Source organism: Candoia aspera, chromosome 11, assembly GCF_035149785.1.
Source record: "Candoia aspera isolate rCanAsp1 chromosome 11, rCanAsp1.hap2, whole genome shotgun sequence".
Taxonomy (NCBI): Eukaryota; Metazoa; Chordata; class Lepidosauria; order Squamata; family Boidae; genus Candoia; species Candoia aspera.
Window position 1 is genome coordinate 18,491,031 of NC_086163.1, and position 19,917 is coordinate 18,510,947.

General features: G+C 44.0%; 1 protein-coding gene across 1 annotated transcript; it reads left to right on the forward strand.

Moving 5' to 3' along the window:
• The first annotated feature begins 4,128 nt into the window (after positions 1-4,128).
• On the forward strand, positions 4,129-19,240 carry HEATR3 (HEAT repeat containing 3). The gene is made up of 15 exons (XM_063313280.1): positions 4,129-4,286; positions 6,201-6,373; positions 7,382-7,469; positions 8,564-8,676; positions 9,387-9,496; positions 9,936-10,076; positions 11,286-11,554; positions 12,065-12,155; positions 13,522-13,676; positions 14,827-14,909; positions 15,200-15,336; positions 16,542-16,630; positions 17,426-17,569; positions 17,677-17,853; positions 18,750-19,240. The coding sequence occupies exons 1-15, from the start codon at positions 4,152-4,154 to the stop codon at positions 18,876-18,878; spliced, it is 2,034 nt and encodes a 677-aa protein (XP_063169350.1). The 5' UTR covers positions 4,129-4,151; the 3' UTR covers positions 18,879-19,240.
• The last annotated feature ends 677 nt before the right edge of the window (positions 19,241-19,917 follow it).

Sequence of the window (19,917 nt, forward strand, 5' to 3'; positions counted from 1 at the left end):
TGTTAGTCCTGGTTTTTCGCTTTGTGCAACCTTTGGTCAGCTGCATTATCCATAGCTTGCTGTTTTTAGCTCTTCCTCCTGTGAGTTTTGCTTTTGCTCTGCCTAAGAACAACGTATTGAATCTGAAATTTGCACTGTGATAGTTTTGCCATGAAATTAGTATTGCTTAACTTCATATTACTTGATGAAAGGAAGAAGTGCCAGAAATGCAACAAAACCATCTTGCTCCTCTTTGGGTTTCACTTTAGCCCAGTGCAAGCAGGAGGCCATTAACTGATCTAACACAATTGAAGAATTGGGAGTATGCTTGTAGCCTTGTACTGTACACCCACAACATCCAAACTGAGTATGGGGGCAGCTGGGTTTTTCTGTATTTGCAGTAGCAGTTTGCAGAACCTTTTCTACCAATGACTGCAAATGTGACTCGACACTAGAGATGGTAGGCCAAAACACCAGCATCATGGAAACCATGCAAGGTGCTCTGAAACCATACTGCCAGTTGTAGATCATGGTTTAAGACTAAACGGAAGCACTGGGAGCATGAAGCTTTTCCTCTGGTGTTAGAAGTGGGCCCTTTGGCTCTATTTTTCACAGACCAAAATTACCTGCTTTGGGAATAGGTCTTACAGCCATGAGGTCAAATTCTAGATTGTTCGGTGACCCTGGTGTTCTCCATATGGGGAACATCTGAAAGAAATACCTTTTGTCGAAGCAAAACGCCTCCCAGCTATTTTAATCTAACCTTGTTACACAGAAGTGTTAAAAACAAAAACCATGGCTGTTACCCACAGTGTGACTTTTGAAATATTGACCCAGCAATTTAATTTTAAACCCTTGTGCCTTTTTTAAAAAAGATGTTCAAGCTATTTTAATAAGAGTATAACACTTGAAGATGCAACTGAGACTGAAGGGAGCATCAGCCTGCAAGAATTTATAGGAAGCACATCCCTTGGATTTAGTAAATAGCAAAAACATGTACATCAAAGTTTGATCTTTCTTCTGTATTTCTTACGTCACCTTGGTTTTTAAGCAGCTGTACATTTTTGTAGGAAATGCATATTAAATAAATATTTTGTTTGATCTTTAAAAAAAATGCAAGAGTGTATTTGTTGGAGGTAAAACTGATGAAATCACTAGCTTCAGAAAGTTCCATTGGGGGAAAAATGGCAATATACAGGACTAGTTGGTTTCTGCAACACAGAAATGCATGAAACCAACCAATGCTTGTGTCTGCATAATAGCTCTACAAATAGTCATATGAATTTATGGCAAAAAAATCTAACAGTAGAACATAATGATTTATGCATTTTCCTATTTGTTGTAAAATGACTCTCTTATGATCAGGAGGAACGTGATAGCACCTTTTCCAACCAACAAATTTTATAAAAAGTGGTATCAGACTCCTGATTTTTGCCACCATAGATTAATACAGATCTCTTCCCACAATAACAGCCTTAAGACTAATTACAGATTTGATTATCTGGTAGGGCCCCATTCCACCCTTTCTTAAAAATTTATTCTCTTGGCTGATAAGAGTTCTGTAGAAGTTGAAAGCCTGCCCATAATTTGCCCAAATACAGCTATTATCTTACTATGACTTTGGAAATAACCTAAATAGGTAATTCTTGTACATTTTAATAATGAACAGTTTTTAAAATCAAATTTGCAAAGTACGAGAGAACAGAGCTGGGATTTGAATGCACCCTACTGAGTGCTCATCCATAATTTCCCCAAATTATGATATGCCCCATCTTTTTAATTGGAATGATAAATTCCAGCATTATTACATTTTGCCACAGACCCAGTTCTGAACATCTCTGCAACTGGGCTTTTCCAACTGATCAGAGCATGCTGGCTGTGGAATTCTGGGAGTTGAAGTCCACCTATCTTAAAGTTGCCAAGGTTGAAAAACCCTGAATTAGAGCTTTTGAAATTAGAAAAAGCTGTTACAACAGCTCTTCCAAATTCTCGGATTTTTCTTTTTCACTTGGAGTTGCCTCTTAAAAATCTAAGGAATCGTTATGGCTTATCTACTAAGGCAAAGTTTGTTGGGGGAAGAATGCAAATTAGCGACCTAGTACTAAAATAATACGTATATCCGGCTATTTAACTTCCAATAATCGTCAACAGCGGAAGTGGTCCCCCTCCTCCCCAAAGGTCTCATGGACTAGTCTGGGCCTGTCTGAACCTATTTAGCTTATAAGAAAAGGCATCCTTTCCATTAAACCGACTACATTAGCCCTCAGTGCAGTTCTGCATTCTGAATTAACATATTGACTAGGAGGATTTTAATAGTAACTACATGGATTATCTGGGAGACTAAACTCGATCAAGAAAAGATACTGGACAGCCTGGAAGATAATTTGGGGGGACCAATCTACATAATGGAGAAACATCCTTGCTATTTCATCATCCTCAGAGATGGACTACTCACAACAATCAGGTATAAAAAACATTGTTTTATCGTTTTATGCAAAAAATAACTTGTATTTATTATCCAAGCGTTAAATGTAACAATAGAAATGTATGCTGGGATCCTGGGCACGTTCTCCTTATACTGTACTTTAAGAAATGGTTAAATAGGTGGATCTTTAACCTTTCATAATTTAAAAAGTAATTGAAATGTGGAGATTTTGAAATAATACTTAGGCTAAAAATAAGGCCTTCCTATTAGGCAGAATAATTTGGGAGGATTTCTAGAAAGAAAACCATGAGAAATGTAGAATGATTATAAAAAAACGTTCATAGCTAACTTCATGGTTTCAGGAAAGCTGCTCTCTGGCCCTTGACTTAAAATTAAGGCAAAAACTGCATTTAAAACATGGCTCAAAGATTTTGCAACTACCTTAGTTATCAAAACTTAGCTTAATTAGCTTTGGTTTACAGCTAATCTGTGAGTAGAAAAAACCCAAGCAGGATTTATAACTCATGTTATAAATCGCCAACAACTGGAGCGTGACTTTATTCTTTTCAATATACCACTGATATTGAAGTCAAGCGACTGACTTGAGCACTTGAGGCAAATCTTCCTGTCCTCAGTATACATTTCTGAAATAGTTTGAAAGTTGGAGCAGACAAAATCTCCTTTATAAAAACTAAGAAATCTAGGCCAGCTGCTTCTCCCAGCCCTGTGCTGAAATCTTTCCTGGGAAAGGGGGGGAAAAAAGAGTTAATTTTGCTTCCAAGAACTGAGCCTTATTCATGGACTGTTGTCTTGCCAACAGCACACCCGCAGAGGGCTATTCTGCCAGGCCACCCGTTAGGCTTGGATCGTCGATTCCCCCGTTTTGGAGGGCCCTTTTCCCCAAGCTCTGGGCAGGCAGGACAGCAAAGCAAAGGCGGAAGGAAGGCAGAGCGAATCAAGGTTTCTGGGACTGCATCATCGCAGCCCCTGGTTCACCACCTTCCAAAGCCCTTAATTACTGCAATGTTATTGGATTAATATCCCGCCTTTTGTACAGGACCTCAAGGCTCTCCCCCGTTGGTCCCCGCACCGCTCATCCTGCGAGGGAGCTGCGCTAACCGCGCGCGCGCCCGGCCCGCTCGCCTCGGGACCGGGAAGCGGCGCCTCCCCGCTCCTCCCCAGCCCCTTCCCGGCTGCCGTGGGGAGGTTCCCGCAGCCCGCCCCGAAGCGAGGCTTTCTTTCGCCCTGGACCCCGGAGGGCAGCGGCCGATCCTTGGCTGGAGTCGCCCCGCCCGCCCTAACCGTGGATCGCCACCCCGGGGCTGAGTTTTACGCCCGGCTTCTTTCAACTCCCGCCGCCGCCCGTCTCCAAGGCAGGGCTCCGGGCGACTGGCCCCGCGAAGAAGCGGACAAAAATCGGAATGCAGTACAAAAACAGTTAAACACCGATAAAACCACCCAAGCCAACAAGGACGCGCCGGAGGGCGACTGGAGCGCGCCGCGGAGACCCGCGACGGCATCTCTGCGCCTTGGGGGAACCCAGGGGCGCTCCAGCCGCCGGCGCTGCGGGGCCGGAGGAGCGCCGGGGAGACCCGCTGGGACCACGCCCCACCGGCCCCGGCGGCGGCCCGGCCCCAACTTCGCCCGCATCCGGGGCGGCGAACGGCGCCTGCGCCCCAGCCACACACGTGGGGAAGGCCGGCCCGGCCCGGGTCTCTTCCGTGCGAGCGGCGGCGGCGGCGGCGGCATGGGCAAGACCAAGACCAAGGCCTGGCGGGTTCGCCCGCCGCCCTTTGCTCCAGCGGGGAGCCTGAGCGAGCAAGCTGGGGAGGCCGACGCGGGGGAAGACGAAGCCTCTCCGGCCGCCGAGCTGCTGGAGAAAGTAAGGGAGAGGAACTCGCCTCCCTCTCCGGGGAGCCGGGGGTGCTAAGAGGGTGGCCAACTTACTGGCGAGCAGAGGGGAGCTGGGCTGCTCCCGTACAGGCTGTACTGGAATGCGCGTAGGGGCGCCAGGAACCCGGGAGGGAAAACAGGGTGATCGACGTGTTCCCCTGGCTTGCTGGAAATTGCAAGTAGGGTTGCCAGCTAATCAGGAAAATAGGTTCTGATGTGCTTCTGTGCATCCTCTAATGAGATTGCACCAATGAGTAGCAGCTCCAGAATTTGAGGTGGGCACCGAAGGGCAAAGTGCATTTGTTGGATGGGCAAGGTGTTGCCCTGCAAGTTAAGAGTTTTAAAACAAGTATTTTAAGGGTGTCCCAAATGGGACTGTAAACATTCAGGGCAGCAGTGATGGGTGGAAATTGCACCTACCTTTCTGAAAGATTTACTTGAGTGTGTTCAGATCTGAGTGGAGAAAATGCACTCTGCACCTTCCCAGGAGTGTGCATAGATCTAAATCCTGTGGGAGGGCCTTCCAGGAATCTTCAGAATGGATTTGGTAATCCTATTTAAATGCTTCAGCAAACAACCTAAGTAAAGAGCAGAGGTAGCAGCTGTTATAACTCTTTACTGTTAAAGATCTTGGAGAACCAGAGGAGTTTCATCAGGCTCATAAGTACACCCAGGGTTTGTTACAAAGGGTCTTCACTCATGGCTGTTCTAATTTCCCGTGATCCAAGGTTGAAGGCCAGAGGTTAAAAATTGATACAAGGATTGGTTTCAGACATTGTGCAAAGCGACGGTTTGCTTTAAAAAGCCAAAGAGTGGCTCCTGACGTTGTGCTAAGCTATGAATGGTTAGTTTATTTTTGGCTTTGCATGCCATGCAAGTCAAACCAGTCAACTGTAGTTAAGCAAACTATGGCTTCTTCATCCCATAAATGGAATGAATAATACCTCACAAGTCTGGTATGAAAGAGCTAAGTTTTATCATTGGAAGGCCAATTTTATTTTTTAAAAAGTAAGCCATGGCAAAACATTATTGCAAACTGAGCAATAATGTAAACTATAGTCTATAAAGCAAACCAATTATAAGCTGCCTTGAGTTCTCCTTCTGAACAGAAAGGTGGTGTAGAAATCTCACAGATTAAATAATGGGCTTCATAGGTAAAGGTAAAGGTTTCCCTTGACGTAAAGTCCAGTCGTGTCCGACTCTAGGGGGCGGTGCTCATCTCCGTTTCAAAGCCTTAGAGCCGGCGTTGTCATAGACACTTCCGGGTCATGTGGCCAGCATGACTCACGGAACGCCGTTACCTTCCCGCCAAAGCGGTACCTATTGATCTACTCACATTTGCATGTTTTCGAACTGCTAGGTGAGCAGGAGCTGGGACGAGCAACGGGAGCTCACCCCGCCGCGCGGTTTCGAACCGCCGACCTTCCGATCGGCAGCTCAGCGGTTTAACCCGCAGCGCCACCGCGTCCCTAGAATGGGCTTCATACAATGTGCAAAAACCTAAGTGAGGTGCTTTCCTTCATGCAGTGTTAATGCATAAACCTTCATGCAGTGTTTTCCAGCCTGGGCAACCTGCAGAAGTACAGATCATCTTGCAGAGTTCCCTAGTGGTCATGGCCATCATTGAGAAGTCTGTGAGTTAAAAATCCACACATTTGGAAGTCGCTGAGGTGGGAAAGTCTGGCGTGGCGTGACGGCTGGGCCAAGCCGATGTTTTCATGACTTGCATTATGCCAGAACCCTGTTCAAGCATTCAAAGGAAACTTTTGTGCTGGTAAAGCAGTTGACTAGACTTAGACCCAGCAAAGAGTAATGAGAAAAGGGATCCGTGAGATTCCTTTGCAGCATACCGATGTAAGTGTCATCTCTCTGTGCCCCCCTTCTTCCTTCTTTGCCTTTCTAGCTGCAGCACCCCAATGCCGACGTGCGTGAATTTGCTTGCGCCAACATTTCCAAGATGTTGCAACCGCAACAAACAATTCCAGCTTTTGTGCAAAGAGATGTGGTTCGGCGACTCGGTCCACTGATGCTTGATCCGAGTCAAGTGGTTCGGGAGACGGCTGCGGGAGCTCTTCGGTGAGCAGTGGATGATGGAGAGGAGGCCAGGGAAAAGCAAGGTTCAGGCTGGAATGTGGGTGGGCTATCTGGGGTGCTTAGTGCATTGTGCAAATGAAATAGGGGAGTAAATTCAGTAAGCTTGAGGTTACTGTTCTGTCAAAAGACCTAGTCGTGGTTAGATTCAGTTCGGCTTTGCTACACCTTTCAGAAATTTATCTGTAGAAGGTTGTCGTTCTGTTCCTGGAAGCCACAGAGCAATGCTTCTGAACCTTGGCAACTTTAAGATGTGTGGACCTCAACTCCCAGAATTCAGCACCGCACGGCTGGCTGGGGAATTCTGGGAGTTGAAGTCCACACATCTTGGAGTTGCCAAGGTTCAGAAACACTGCCTTAGAGTCTGCTCAGATGGGTTTTTGGTGAACAAGCCTTATGCTTGCAATTTCTACTCAATTTCTGTAAGCCTTGTGAGGTAGTCCAGACAAGAAGCACACCCAGAAGTAATGGCTCTACTTTATTTTAAGGTTACGTTAACAGTATCTTGCAAATCTGAAAGAACATCTCTCCCCCTTCACCTTTACAGCCCAAGAAACTAAGGAGGGTCCCTTCTGAGACATTTGCCATGCCCCCATTCCTTCTGCAGACTCAGGTTTCATTTATCAGACTGTTGTCTTGTCTGCGGCTCTTCCACCTGTCTCCCAAGGTCATTCCCATGTACCATTACAATTTCTGCCCCTTCTCTTTGTGTGTTTCTCTTGATTCAAAATTTTTTGACTTACACAAGTTAGCAAGATCACATCCATGTTTTTCATCCTGGTTTCTAAGGAGTTCTCAATAAGATTTTCTTCCCACCCAGAGGCAAAAAGTTTCTCAAAACTTTTCAAACATTTTTTTTGTTCATTTTAGTTTATAAATCTTCCTCACTGCTGTGTTGTTACTGATCCTTATCTTGAAAAACTGTTATAAATTGCTGATTAAAAAACAAGCAAACTGGCAAACTAATATGGACTAAACCTGGCTTTGTTACAGAAACCTCAGTGCCTGTGGAGGATTTGAAATTTGCAATGATATGGTCACTAAAGACATCATGACTCCCCTTGTAGCTTTATTGAAGGAGGTATGTAACAAGATTGTGCTTTCAAAATAATTCTGCAGAGGTGTTTTGGAATGTGCAGGACCATGAGCACAGCATCTTTTTGTGTCACTTTGAGTCTCTCTGAATCATAGTAACCATGGTTGCCTTAAAGAACCAGCTCATTAAAGCAGCTGCATCTTTTCCAGGCTTGCACTGAAAAAAGAGATGACTGCTTTAAAGAAATGCTGTGCTCGTGCACCCATACATTTTAGAACCTTTTTCAAAGCATGCACAGATCTGTAATATGGTAAATATGGCCATTCTAATCTTAATTTTGCTCTGAACTTGCTGATCAGCTTTAGGGAAGCATTGCATTGATTATACTCAGATGCTGTGCTAGGTTGTTCAGTAATTTGTTTGGCCTTGACTTAACTCAGGCTGTAAACCACAGATAATTTATTCAATAAATTATGATTAGACAAACCATGGGTCAATATGATTTGCAAACCAGAGCATTCTCAGGCTTGGTCTTTCCCTAAATAGTCTGACCCAAATCATGATGGGTTCACACAGTACAAGGCAAATGTAAACTCTTGTTCAAGTTAAGGTTGACTCTTGATGACCTCATGGATGTATCTGTATTTTTATTGTCAATGATACGGAAATGATTTGTCAATGCCTTCTTTGGGAATGTTTTTTCTACTTTCTACTCCAGCCTAACTTACTGTATAGGCTTTCCTTGTAGCCTACCATCCAGTAACTAGGTTTGTCCATGCTTTGCTTTTCAAGATCATCTAACATTGATTAGGTTATGTGACCTGACTATTAGGCTACAGTAAACCATAGCCACAGTTGGCTGGGTTCACCAGTTATACTGAACCGTCAACCACAGCTGACAAGCCAGAATAGTTAGGTTCATTCAGCAGACTGGGCCAGAATGAAACAACTCCCATTTGGTTTAAAGTGATGGGTGAACCAGCCTACAGAAACTGGTATCCAAAAAGTCCTTTGAAGAATGAATGAGCCTGGAAGAAATCCATGGAGGCAAGGATATCTTGCACTCTTCCCATCAGGACCATGTCAGCATGCACTTATTCTAATTTTTGTTCTTTTTTGACCTACTTTGATCAAAACAGTGCCAGGCAGGACTTATTGAAAACAATGGTTCCCTGAAGGAAGACAAGCAGGCAGAGAAGAACCATACTGAGGACATTGCTAATGAAGCAGTGAACCTGCTGTGGAATGTCTGGTGAGTTCAGTTGTGAAATTCTTGGTTTCAGGGCCAGCTGAGGATATTTGATGAAGACGGAATCAACTGAGTGTCCTTCTCTCCAGGCTTTTGTGGAATTGGGCATGATGTGTGTGCTCAGCCCTTTCTGAGAAAGTTGAAATACGGTACAAATAAAATGATTTAATTAACATTGCATGTGTCTGTGTATGTTTGTGTGGGGGAAGGATGGGAGTAAAAGCAAGTTGATCCCAGTTAGTAGAAGGTAACATCTTTGTGTTCTGTTGTTATTGTGTAAATCATTTAGGTTTTAATTGGAAGCCAGTCAGTGCTAGGGACTGTGGATGCTTCAAACCTTGTTTGGAAGAAGAGTGTCAGAAGTGTGAGCACAGAAGCTCTCTGTTATTCATTAAAGCAAGTGTGGCTTTCCCCCCCTTCTTCAGGCTTCTGCCGAAGGCTGAAAAGTGATGTGGTTGCATTAAGAGGCATTACCTCATTAAAGCAGCTGCATCTTCTTTCAGGCTTGCATAGATGCCTGGGAAAAAAACCCACCCTGTCTGCCTTAATGCATAGCAAAGAGTCCTATGCTCATGTGAGTTCCAAAACACTTCTTTCAAATCATTTTTTTACCATGTGCAGTTGTTATAAGTTCACAATCTTTGCTTATAAATCAGTAGACCCTTAGGGCATTATCGGACAACTGGCTAAACCTTCTTTAATGTCTCTACCAGTGAATGCAACAGTACGGCAGTATCAATATTCAACAAAGAAGGATGCCTAGATGTTGTTCTACAATATCTGAAGAGATTTCATACAAATGTAGACCTGGCTATCGCTGTGGGTAAGAGAGGGAGATATCTTCCTTTTTATTGGATATGCTTGCTTTGGCTCTTCTTGCTGGTATGAAGCTGTCTATGTCATTTATCAAGTGAAAGGGCTGTTCGTAGTAGGAGTGGGTGAAATGTGTTGTCTTCTAATTTTTATTTGTTTTTGTTTTTCATTAACTTGTATCCTGCTTTTAATTGTTTTTCTAGGAAAAAAATTACATAGCAGATGGCAAAATGATACTAATAATTTTAGAGAAATGTTTCATGATTAATTTAGCGTCAGATAACAATGAAAGTGAGCATTCGTAGGAGTAAACTAAAAACAGTATCAAGTAGTTAAACATATTTTTCTGAAACAAAAAGAAGAATAAGGTTAGGAAGGTTGACTTAAGAGTTCCTGACTTGGATTTGTGGCCTAGATTTAAATACCGACGCCCTTCTCTGCCTTTACAGCATCCTGTTTACAGACGGTGACAGAAGATAATTTGGATCTGCTTTCATCTTTTGATGCATCTGCACATCAGGTGCTGGAAATGATCATGTTATCGTCGGACAAAGACTTGGAGCACATCCTTTTACGGACATTGGTGGCAGGTACGTTTTGACTGGGTACTTACTTTGGCAATGGTGTGCCAGAGTGTAGGGGGAAGAGTCACAGCTCCATGGTTTGCATGTGGGAGTTCCCTGCATCAATCTCTGGCATCTTCAGGTAGCTTTGGGGAAAGATCCTGTCTGAAACTGCCAGTCAAAGGCTGGGTGCAGGTATCTCAGGAAGCCATGATGTGATGTCTTCATTTCTGGCTTAGTGAGATATTGGAACCCACCTATAGTAGCTAAATACTAGGTGTGAACCAAACCATTACAGCTTAATCAACAAACTCTTACTGAGAAAATGATTACTTTGTGTGATGTCTGAGTGCATCTAAAAGTAGAGAATGGCCTGTTTAGAACACGTTTTGTTTATTTTTGACTTTGTCTCATTTGTGGCCATTATGGCTTGTTTAGCAAGCCATTGTTAAACAATCCTGGCTTGGTGCAACTTGTGAACCTAGTCAGTGTTGAGCTAGTAGGGCGCTGCCTGGAAATTGTGGAAATTACTCTAGGAGATCTGAAAGACTCCAGGTTGGGGAAGACTTTGCTAGAGGATGCCTAATGAGTCTGACTTGGAGTAAAAGAACTGCCAATTACTTATTTCAGGTCTTGTAAGTTGGCTAGTAGACATCGTGTAGCTAGAAAATTGAAGGCCCTGTTCCTGAATCTAAAGGTAGCATCCTTGCATTAAACAGCCAGTTGTGTTACAGGTAGTCCTCAACTTGCAACCATTGGTTTAGTGACCGTTTGAAGTTACGACAGCGCTGGGAAAAAGTGACTTTTGACCTCTCCTTGCACTTATGACTGTTGCAGCATCCCCGCAGTCACGTGATCAAAATTCGGGAGCTTGGGTACCAGAATGTATTTATGTATTTATGGCGGTTGCAGTGTCTTGGGGTCCCGTGATCACCATTTGCGACCTTCCCACCTGGCTTCTGACAAGCAAAATCAATGGGGGGAGCCAGATTCACTTAATGACCGTGGTAAAAAGGTTGTAAAATCAGGCACGGTCACGTGATGCTTCACTTAACGGCTACATCGCTTAGTGACCAAAGTTCCAGTTCTGATTGTGGTCATAAGTCGAGGACTACCTGACAGTAAAGGACTCTCTTGTGGTTGCAGTTTGGGGTTGTCCCTTTCTCTTGTGCAAGAGATGCACCAGTGACCCCATTTGGCTGGCTGATATCTACCTTAACCCTTTCCCTGCCTCAGGGGTAACATGGAATGTAAAGAGCACCATGCCTTCTGGTAGCCAGGCAGGAACCATCAATGCCATCCTGAAGATCTTCTCAGACTGTTTAGCGGTGGATGCTGGTGAGGTGGTCGTTCAGATGAAGGAAGCCGAAACAGCAAGGTTGAAAACTTCCACTGAAGGAAATGGGGTTGACGAAGGTAACTCGGTACAGATAGAAGATGATGGTGTGGAAGAAGAAAGTGGAGGAATCCCCCAAGGGGAAAAGGACATGTTGGATCTACTCCCAGTAAGTGGCTGATCCGGTCTCTAGAGGTGGTGAACCAGGGACTCACTTATCAGGCTAAGACAAGCAAAACATTCCCATCCAAAGACTGTGATTATCAGCTTGAAATGGCTGCAGGGACAGTTCATTCTTTCAGGAATTTCTTTCTTATTTGCTGGCTAAAAAAGGCCTGCTCATGCACAGCATACCGAAATGAAATTCTTGCCCTGCTCTCCAACTTCTCCTGAACTGTTCTTGGCCTACTCCCAGTTTTTTCACCCTTTTTCTCCACCCTAGCATTTTTTCTTCATTACTTCTCTCTCGTTCTCTATCAACATTAGCCCCATCATCTATCACCATCATCATCGAGGAAGGGGCAACCCTAACATTGATTAAGAGGGGGAAGATACAGCATTTATTCTATTGGAATTTGATAAACAGAGTTTAAATAAGCCAGGATTTAGCTCAATGTGAGGGCCAGCCCACCTGTCTGACCTTGTATGGAGACAACGCCCCGTGTTCTTTGCTTCACAGCGCAGCCAGCAGGAGCTGAAGCAAGTGAGCGCATTACTTCTTGCCCAGCAAACTGCCCTGGAAATCATTGTCAATATGTGCTGCAATGAAGGTATGTCTGTGGCTCTCCTCTTGTATGTAGTTTTCCCCAACTTGGTGGCTGTCTTAATACGTGATGCTTAACGAGGTTATTTGCATCACAGTTTTTGTCCCCCACCCTAATCCACAGACTGAGCAGTGTATAACAGAGTTACAATACAGAGTAAGGCGTACAGTGCATAGAAATGACACAGGTGGCCCTCAGAAACTTTTGGTCTTGGTTAAAGATGCTTGAAGAGCAGGTGGCAACCGTGGCCAGGAGGGTCTTTGCGCAACTCCGGGTTGTGCGCCAGTTAGGCCCATTCCTGGATCAAGAAGCCCTCTGAACAGTCACTCACGCCCTGGTTATCTCCCATATAGACTACTGCAACGCGCTCTACTTGGGGCTACCCTTGAAGAGTATCCAGAAGCTTCAGCTGGTCCAGAATGCAGCTGCGCGGGCTATTTTTGGTGCCCCTAGGTGGGCACATATAACACTGTCGCTGCGCGAGCTGCACTGGGTGCCAGTTTGCTTCCAGGTCCAATTCAAGGTGTTGGTTATCACCTTTAAAGCCCTACATGGCATGGGACCGGGCTACCTGAGGGACAGTCTCATCCCCATAACATCGCCCCGTCCCACCTGATCGTGCAGAGCGGGCATGCTGCGGACCCCGTCCATAAGAGAATTTCATCTGGCGGGGTCCAGGAAGTGGGCCTTCTCTGTGGTGGCTCCCGCTCTCTGGAATATCTTGCCCCTGGCGGTGAGGCAGGCCCCCTCACCCCTGACCTTCCGGAAGGCCCTGAAGACCTGGTTCTGCCATCTCGCCTGGGGCGGGAAAGCGAATAACCATTCTTGGGGGTGGCTTGTACCCTAGAGTCCCTCCCACCAGCCTGGATTTTATACCTTCCTTGGATTTTATTTATTTACTATATTTTATTATAACTGTTTTATGTGATTTTAATGTTTATATTTTGCGCTGGATTTTACTGTAAACCGCCCAGAGTCCCTCTTTTGGGGGAGATGGGCGGTGGCTAAATTTGAGCAATAAATAAAGGCACTGTGGAATAGTTGAAGACCTACTAAGTGTATTCACACAACAGGTACAGCTCAGTCAGTTTCAGCTGTGAAGCTCTTGTGAACCCAGTCTGTTCAGTAGCTTAAGGTACATTGTGGGAATGCTGCCCAAGGTGTTCCAGCTTGCACTTTCACACTTAGCACAAGCAATCCATCGAAAAGAATGTTGTGTGATAATAGTTGAATCTAGAACCTCTGAAGCACAGAGACAGAAAAATTGGCATTTGGTGGAGAAGTTGGCACCTGGGAAATTCAAGATGGCAGCATACAAATAAAGCTGTGGCGGTTCCTCTGGGGTGTTGATGCGCGTGGCTTGTGTTTCCAGATACTTCTGATGAAGAGTGGGAAGAGCTATCAAGTAGTGATGAAAGCGATGCCTTTCTAGATAACGGTTATGAGGAAGATGGGAAGCTGCTTTCTCCGCTGTGCCTTTCAGCTGAAATTCACACCGCCCTGGTCAACCACTTGATCCCAAAGAAGGTCACTGCCTCTTCTTTGACTTCAGGCTACAACTTCTGCGTTTCCAAATGCGGCTTCTGTTTCCAGAACCTGTGACTGGGTTTACTTCATTATGCTTCACTGAATAATGCGCAGTTGGCTGAGTTCACGCAACATGCTCGGCCTTAAACTGTGGATTACAGGCATATGATGTTCACGCTGTGCAGTAGCCTTCCTTCTCTTCTCCAGCTGGTGCCCTCCAAATGCGTTGGGGCAGGTGGTCATGTACTAAGCCAGAATCAGACCAGCCATACTAAGGCCCAGGATGATGGGTGAATCAGATGATAGTCTCCCAGTGCCTCACAAAAAAGTACTTTTGTATTTTGGGTGGGAGGTGGGAAAGGTATCATTCGAAAAGGTTTCTCTGCCAGATCGTGCATAAAGCATTGGATTTTTCCAAAGGGGCTTTCTTGATCCTGCACCTAAGAAAGCCATTTGGCTTTTTTGGCCGTAAGAAACATTACATACAGTACATCAGAAATCTAGTGGTTGGAAGGAAAATAAGAACAAGAGTGGTACTGAGGCTATAATGGAGTATCCTAGAAGGGGTCATGAAGAAGAACCTAGCCAAAACCTTGCATTTGAGAATGCAAGAAATCAAAAAATGCTGCAGTTTTTGATTGGCTTGTTTTCTGACGGATACCTCTTACAAACCAAAGTGGCTGAGTCTGATGTAGTTCCCTTGTTCACAGAATGCCTGCATTAGTGTAGCTCTGTTAAGAGCATATGGAAAGAATATATGTTAATACCATTGCTTGGAGAACTGTCAGAACAGGAATTTGTGTTCTGCAGCTTGACTGTAGCAGTTGCATGCATGCCTGCATAATGCTGCATATTTGGCCTCCTGCCTTTTTGACTGCATAACTTGTTGAAGTTCTGTTCGCCATGGCATGAAGGAATGGGTCAATCTGGGAGCATCTGAAAAAGAGTGGGCAAAGAATTCTGAACATACCTTTGCAGTTTAACAAGAAAGGATCATACTCTTCAAAACAAATAAAGGAAATGTGATGGTCTTAGGAGCTTGTGGCCACTTCCGTATTCTGTGTGGATATTGTGCTCTCCTAAGAATTGGGGCCTGTAGTCCTTTTCAGAATACTGACGACGAACCATAACTGTTCTTCCCTTTGTGCAGATACTGGAGAAAACTGCTTTCCCAAGTAGTGTTACTGTTGATGTCTGTATGCAGCATCCATCTTGGAAGCCTCTGATTAAAAAGTAGGTGGCTTGTTTTCATTCATTTCCTTGTCACCTTCTTAGGAGAACACTGTCTCCGCTGGTCCATCCAGTCTTAACATTGGACTAGAACAAGGATGCATAGCTTGCAAGTGGCACATGATCCCCAGCTGAAAGATCCAGCTGATGGATTTGGGTGGCTCAGTTTTCTTGGGGGCTTTGTTAGCAAATAAGCAAAATAAGGGTGTTAACTTCAGGCTACATGCAGATGGCTGGCCCCTAGCATTAGAAGGCCTCAACATCGGCCTTAACTCCATTCTGTTTTCTTTCAGGTTGAATATGATCCAGTACAGAGCACTAACCTGTCTTCACAGCATCTTGCTGGTGTCGGATGTGGATAGCCTCGGGGGACTTTCGGTGCTTCAATCGCTGTCACAGCACTTGTCTCAATTAATTTTTTCTCAACCAGGTTTGCTTGAGGCTTTGATTTTAGGCTCTTTCTAGCTTGGTAGGACTCTAGTTCTTCCCTGCTGCCATTGTTGCTCATCCTTCCCAGTCCCTCTGCTAATTACACTGGCAACCTACATCTCTATTTAATGACGGTGCTTCCTGCTGTTTTGTCTTTGTATGCACTGTGAGAGTAGGCTTATTTATTTAAGACAGGCGTGAGCCAACGTGTGCTGCGGTTGGCAGCAGGGCATGGAAAAGCATTGCCAGGGGCCTTTGAATCAGTGCTGACTCCTGGTGACTGCTGGGACAAGTCTGGGCAGTTTTTTTGGCAGCGTTTTCAGAAGTAGTTAGTCCTTGCCACCTTCTTAGGGCTGAGAGGAGGGACTGGCCCAAAGTCACCCATCTGGTATACGTGCCTAAGGGAGGACTAGAATTCGTCGTCCCCCAGTTTCTAGCCTGGTGCCTTAAACCAGTGCTTTTCAACCTAGGAAACTTTAAGAGATGTGGACTTCAACTCCCAGAATTCCCTAGCCAGCATGAGGCTGGGGAATTCTGGGAGTTGAGGTCTACACCTCTTAAAGTTGCCAAGGTTGAGAAACACTGCCTTAAACCACTACATCAAACTGGTGCGTGCGCTCTCTCTCTCGCATGCGCGCACACGTTTCAGCCTTTTTAGAATGGCTTTGTCTGGTCTGATGCGCCCCCAGACCTAAAACAAAACCCGTTTTGAGATTGAATGCTAAGCTTATTCTGAACTTGAAGTATTTCCTAGTATTTACATGCTCCTAATATTAAGTCATCTGTTTTGGGATTTTTTTTTTTTTTGAAGCTGTAAATAAATAGCAAAAAAACCCACCTGCGTTGCCGAAGAATGGTGATCTGTAGCCAAGTTTCAGAGGCACAGATTTGTGAGACTTTGATAGCTGCCTGCAGGTTGCTAAATGCTGATTTTACAAATATTATTCCACTTTTGACATAAAAATAATTCAGGGTGACTGGCAAGAGAATAAGAACCTCCTTGAAAAAGGATACCGGTTCCATTTAATCTTAGAGAATTTGGAACCTTGCCTAAAACAGCTCCAAAAAAATATGAGAGCCACAAAGTCAGCTTGGAGCATATTTTCCAGGCCATATGCAAATATTAACAGAAGATATTTACCCCCAAAAAATGTATGTAACTTGTGTTTTGAGCACAAACAAAATGTGCTTTATACTTTTGGACAGAATTTTCAAAAGAAATGGAGTTTCTGGAAGCTGTCACCAGTGCGTTGCGAGCTCTTCTGCAAATGTTGGCATCAAATAATATACCTCAAGTGAGTTTTTGGGACACGTTGGCATCTGACATTACAGTTTCCACAATCCGGTTATAAAGCATCCACATCATATGAAGCGGTTGAGTTATGCATGCTTGTAGTTCTTGGAGATCTTTTGAATTCAACAGGAATGGGGTCAACTCATCTTAAGGAATTCAGGAAATCAGTATGACTTTGTCATGCTGAGACAGGATCTGTTTGCGAGTAACAATAAACCATAATGAGGTCTGACTTCAAACTTAGGTTCCCTAAGTATGGTTTCTTGAATAAGTCATAGCTCATAAAGCCATAATCTAAACCAAAGTGGCTGGGCTCATGTTTCAGACTAAAGCAGAATTTTTAAGCCATGGTTTGTTGCACAAACCATGGTGTCCTGATTTGACCATAGACTTAAACCCTGAGAGCTAGTTTCACACATTACACTTAGACTGTTTACCCCAGACATAGTGCTGAAACTGAAGTAGGGCTGGGAAATAGTGCCTCTGAACATATGCAGAGTACTTTTTCCCTCTCTATTCCTGCCCGTGTTGATGGAATGGCCTCTTGAGGCACCTGGGATAGTTTGTCCACAAGCCTATGCCGCTGCCCTTTTCTTTGGCACTTGAAAGAAAAATGTTCCTAAAAAACACCTTTCCAGGTATTTTGGGGTTGTAGTTCCCAGAATTCTCAGCCCACGTGGCTGTCAGGAATTGCAATCCCAGCACATCTGGAGGGCTCCAGGTTGGAGTGGGACACTAAGGATGTTTGATTCAAAGGCTGAGAGGAGGCTTTTTTTCTTCCTCTTCTTTTAAACAGTGCATGACTCCGGAGCAGCTGATAATTCTGTGTGACGCCGGTATTCAGAGCAAAAACATCAGTGTCCGAGTCAATGTTGTTAGCATTTTAGGAATTGCTGGGAGCGTGCTTGCGAAAGTGGAAAACACTGCTGAAACACTAAAGGTAAAGTCAGTTGCCATCTTCCTTTTAATGGGGATGTTAACTGCTTGGAAGATGGTTAGTTCTCTTTTTTTTCCCCCTTTCAGTTTTGTGCTTCTGTGTTGTTGCAGGACATTGGGAAGTTCCTCCTCAATGTTGCGATGAAAGATCCTTCCCTTGTGGTGGTCGGGGAAGCACTGGACGCCCTCTTCGACGTTTTTGCCGATGGCAAAGAAGCAGAAAGTGCAGCGGAGGAAATAAAATTGCTTTATGCACTTAAGGAATTCCAGCCAGTTTTCAAGTCACGGGTAAGCAGGCTGTTTCCTAGTAAGACGTAGAGGATGAGGCACTAATGTGGTTTAGGAACGCATTTGGGTTGCAGATCTAACCAGTTAACTTTCTTGCATTCATTCATTGATTTCCTGAAAATCCCAACATCCGGTTTATTTTAAAATCCCCAAGTTACAAGTCCTCGTGGCTTCAGCAATGCATTTTGAAATGGGATGGGTAGCATCTTTGTAATTGGTGAATCTGCTTAATATTTTTTTTTAATAGAAAGGAGGAGGCTACAATGAGGTGGAAGCAGGCAGGTCTATGGGTTTTGTTCCTGTTTCATTGTATTTCCCGGGATGGGGGAGTTTGGATTGTCTGTCTGTCTATCGCTGATTAACTAGAGTTAAGCTCATTTTAGAGCTTCTGCGAAGGTTTCTGTATGTTTACACTGGTGAGAAGAGTTTATATCAGCTGTTAAATGAATCCCACTTGTCTTTCAGTAGTAGCAGTTCTCACATTTGGTTGCATCTGCTTCTGGTTTAGGGCCCTCCTCCAATTGCCTGCCCTATTTCTGCTTTTCAGTGGATTTTACTAAATGGCTTAGATGCTGACTCTGGATGGATAATGTGAAACAGAGTATAGAGAGTAAGGAAGATGACCTGGACAGAGATAGGCCAGGCCCTTTACCAAAGTGACAAGGGGAAAAACATAACTTGAATCCAAAACAGCCAGAAAGTAGGCAACAGTGGTTCAGATAGACACCTTTCTAATTCACATGAGTATAAGTGGGGGAGCAGAGGTGGTTAAAGCATAGACTTGGAAGATTCTATTTCTGTAGCCAATATTAAAATAAGCCGTTTTGTAGAGTTGATTTCTTAGTTCGGTCCACATAGTTGGACTGACACAGGCTATGTTTTTTTTTTAACTGCAGATGCGAAAGGAGGGCAGAGGACAGTACAACACAGAGCAGCTATGTGTTCTAGACAACGTGAAGCTGAATTTAAGAAGATTCATTGCCTATCAAGAGATGTTGGACAGACAGAAAAAAGTTTTGGAATAGAAAAAAAGATGGAAAGCTCTATTTTTAGTTTGGTTTATTAAATATTTTAACGATTACTTCTATAGGACCTTGCAGTAATAGATAGCAGGAGAGAAGGGTGGTGGTCTGCTTTTCATATTATATATATTTTTTATATTGAGGAGAAAAAAGGAGGGGCAGAGAAAAGTGCTGAAATGGATTCAGCAGCACAAAGTGTCAAAATGAGTCCTTAATGTGGAGGAATATTTTAATTTCCTGGATGGCATAGGTCGGAGTGGTTTTTGTTTAGAAAAAGAATGAGAAAAAAATCCAAAATAAAACATTGGTCCCCCTGACGGCAGCCCCCATTTTCTTAATGTGGATAAGTAGTATGATCTCCTAGATGACATACCTCAGGGTTTTCTCTTTTTTTTAGAATAAGAACTAGGTAAAAAATGGGATAAAAAAGGGAAGGTTCCTGGATGGTTACAGGTTTCTCAGTGCCCAAATGAGTAGACTTTTTCTACTTCGGCTTTTTAAAAACCGTATTATAGATAGCAGCTATAGTTCACACGTTGGATTAAGCCTTAATATGGCACATCTGATTATGGAGAGATTTTCTGAAATCCCAGCCATTGGGTTTACAGCTTTGTGTGCTGTTTGAATGTAACCCATGATGGCTTATTAACCAAGTAATGGTTTAGTGTGATATTCATAACATCTAACCGTGATGAGATGATTCAGAAGATCGCAGACTCTTCTCTATGTTCCATATTTGCATTATTAAAGTAAGAAATTGTCGGCTGAGTTTAAGCCAAGAATTGATCAACTTGGGTTTGTGGACTAAGCTGCAATTGGCTGCATACTGCCATAAATTGTGGTTTATCGACCACAGCTAGGCTGGGTTCACAAGAGCATCAAAACCAGACAAATTCCATTTTGTCCTTTGATGAGTTATTTACTGTGGATTAGCCCCAAGATGTGTTTGGGGTTGACTTTATGCCAACTGTATTGGCTAACCACACTGCACTGATTTAGCAATTTTGAAGTACATGTTAAACTGCAAGCAAGGAGAAGCCAG

Excerpts from the sequence above, each read along its gene's own strand:
- HEATR3 (XM_063313280.1), top strand. The coding sequence starts at position 4,152 with ATGGGCAAGACCAAGACCAAGGCCTGGCGGGTTCGCCCGCCGCCCTTT. Across the intron at positions 6,374-7,381 it reads ACGGCTGCGGGAGCTCTTCG|AAACCTCAGTGCCTGTGGAG; the intron begins GTGAGCAGTGGA and ends GCTTTGTTACAG. Across the intron at positions 10,077-11,285 it reads TTTACGGACATTGGTGGCAG|GGGTAACATGGAATGTAAAG; the intron begins GTACGTTTTGAC and ends TCCCTGCCTCAG.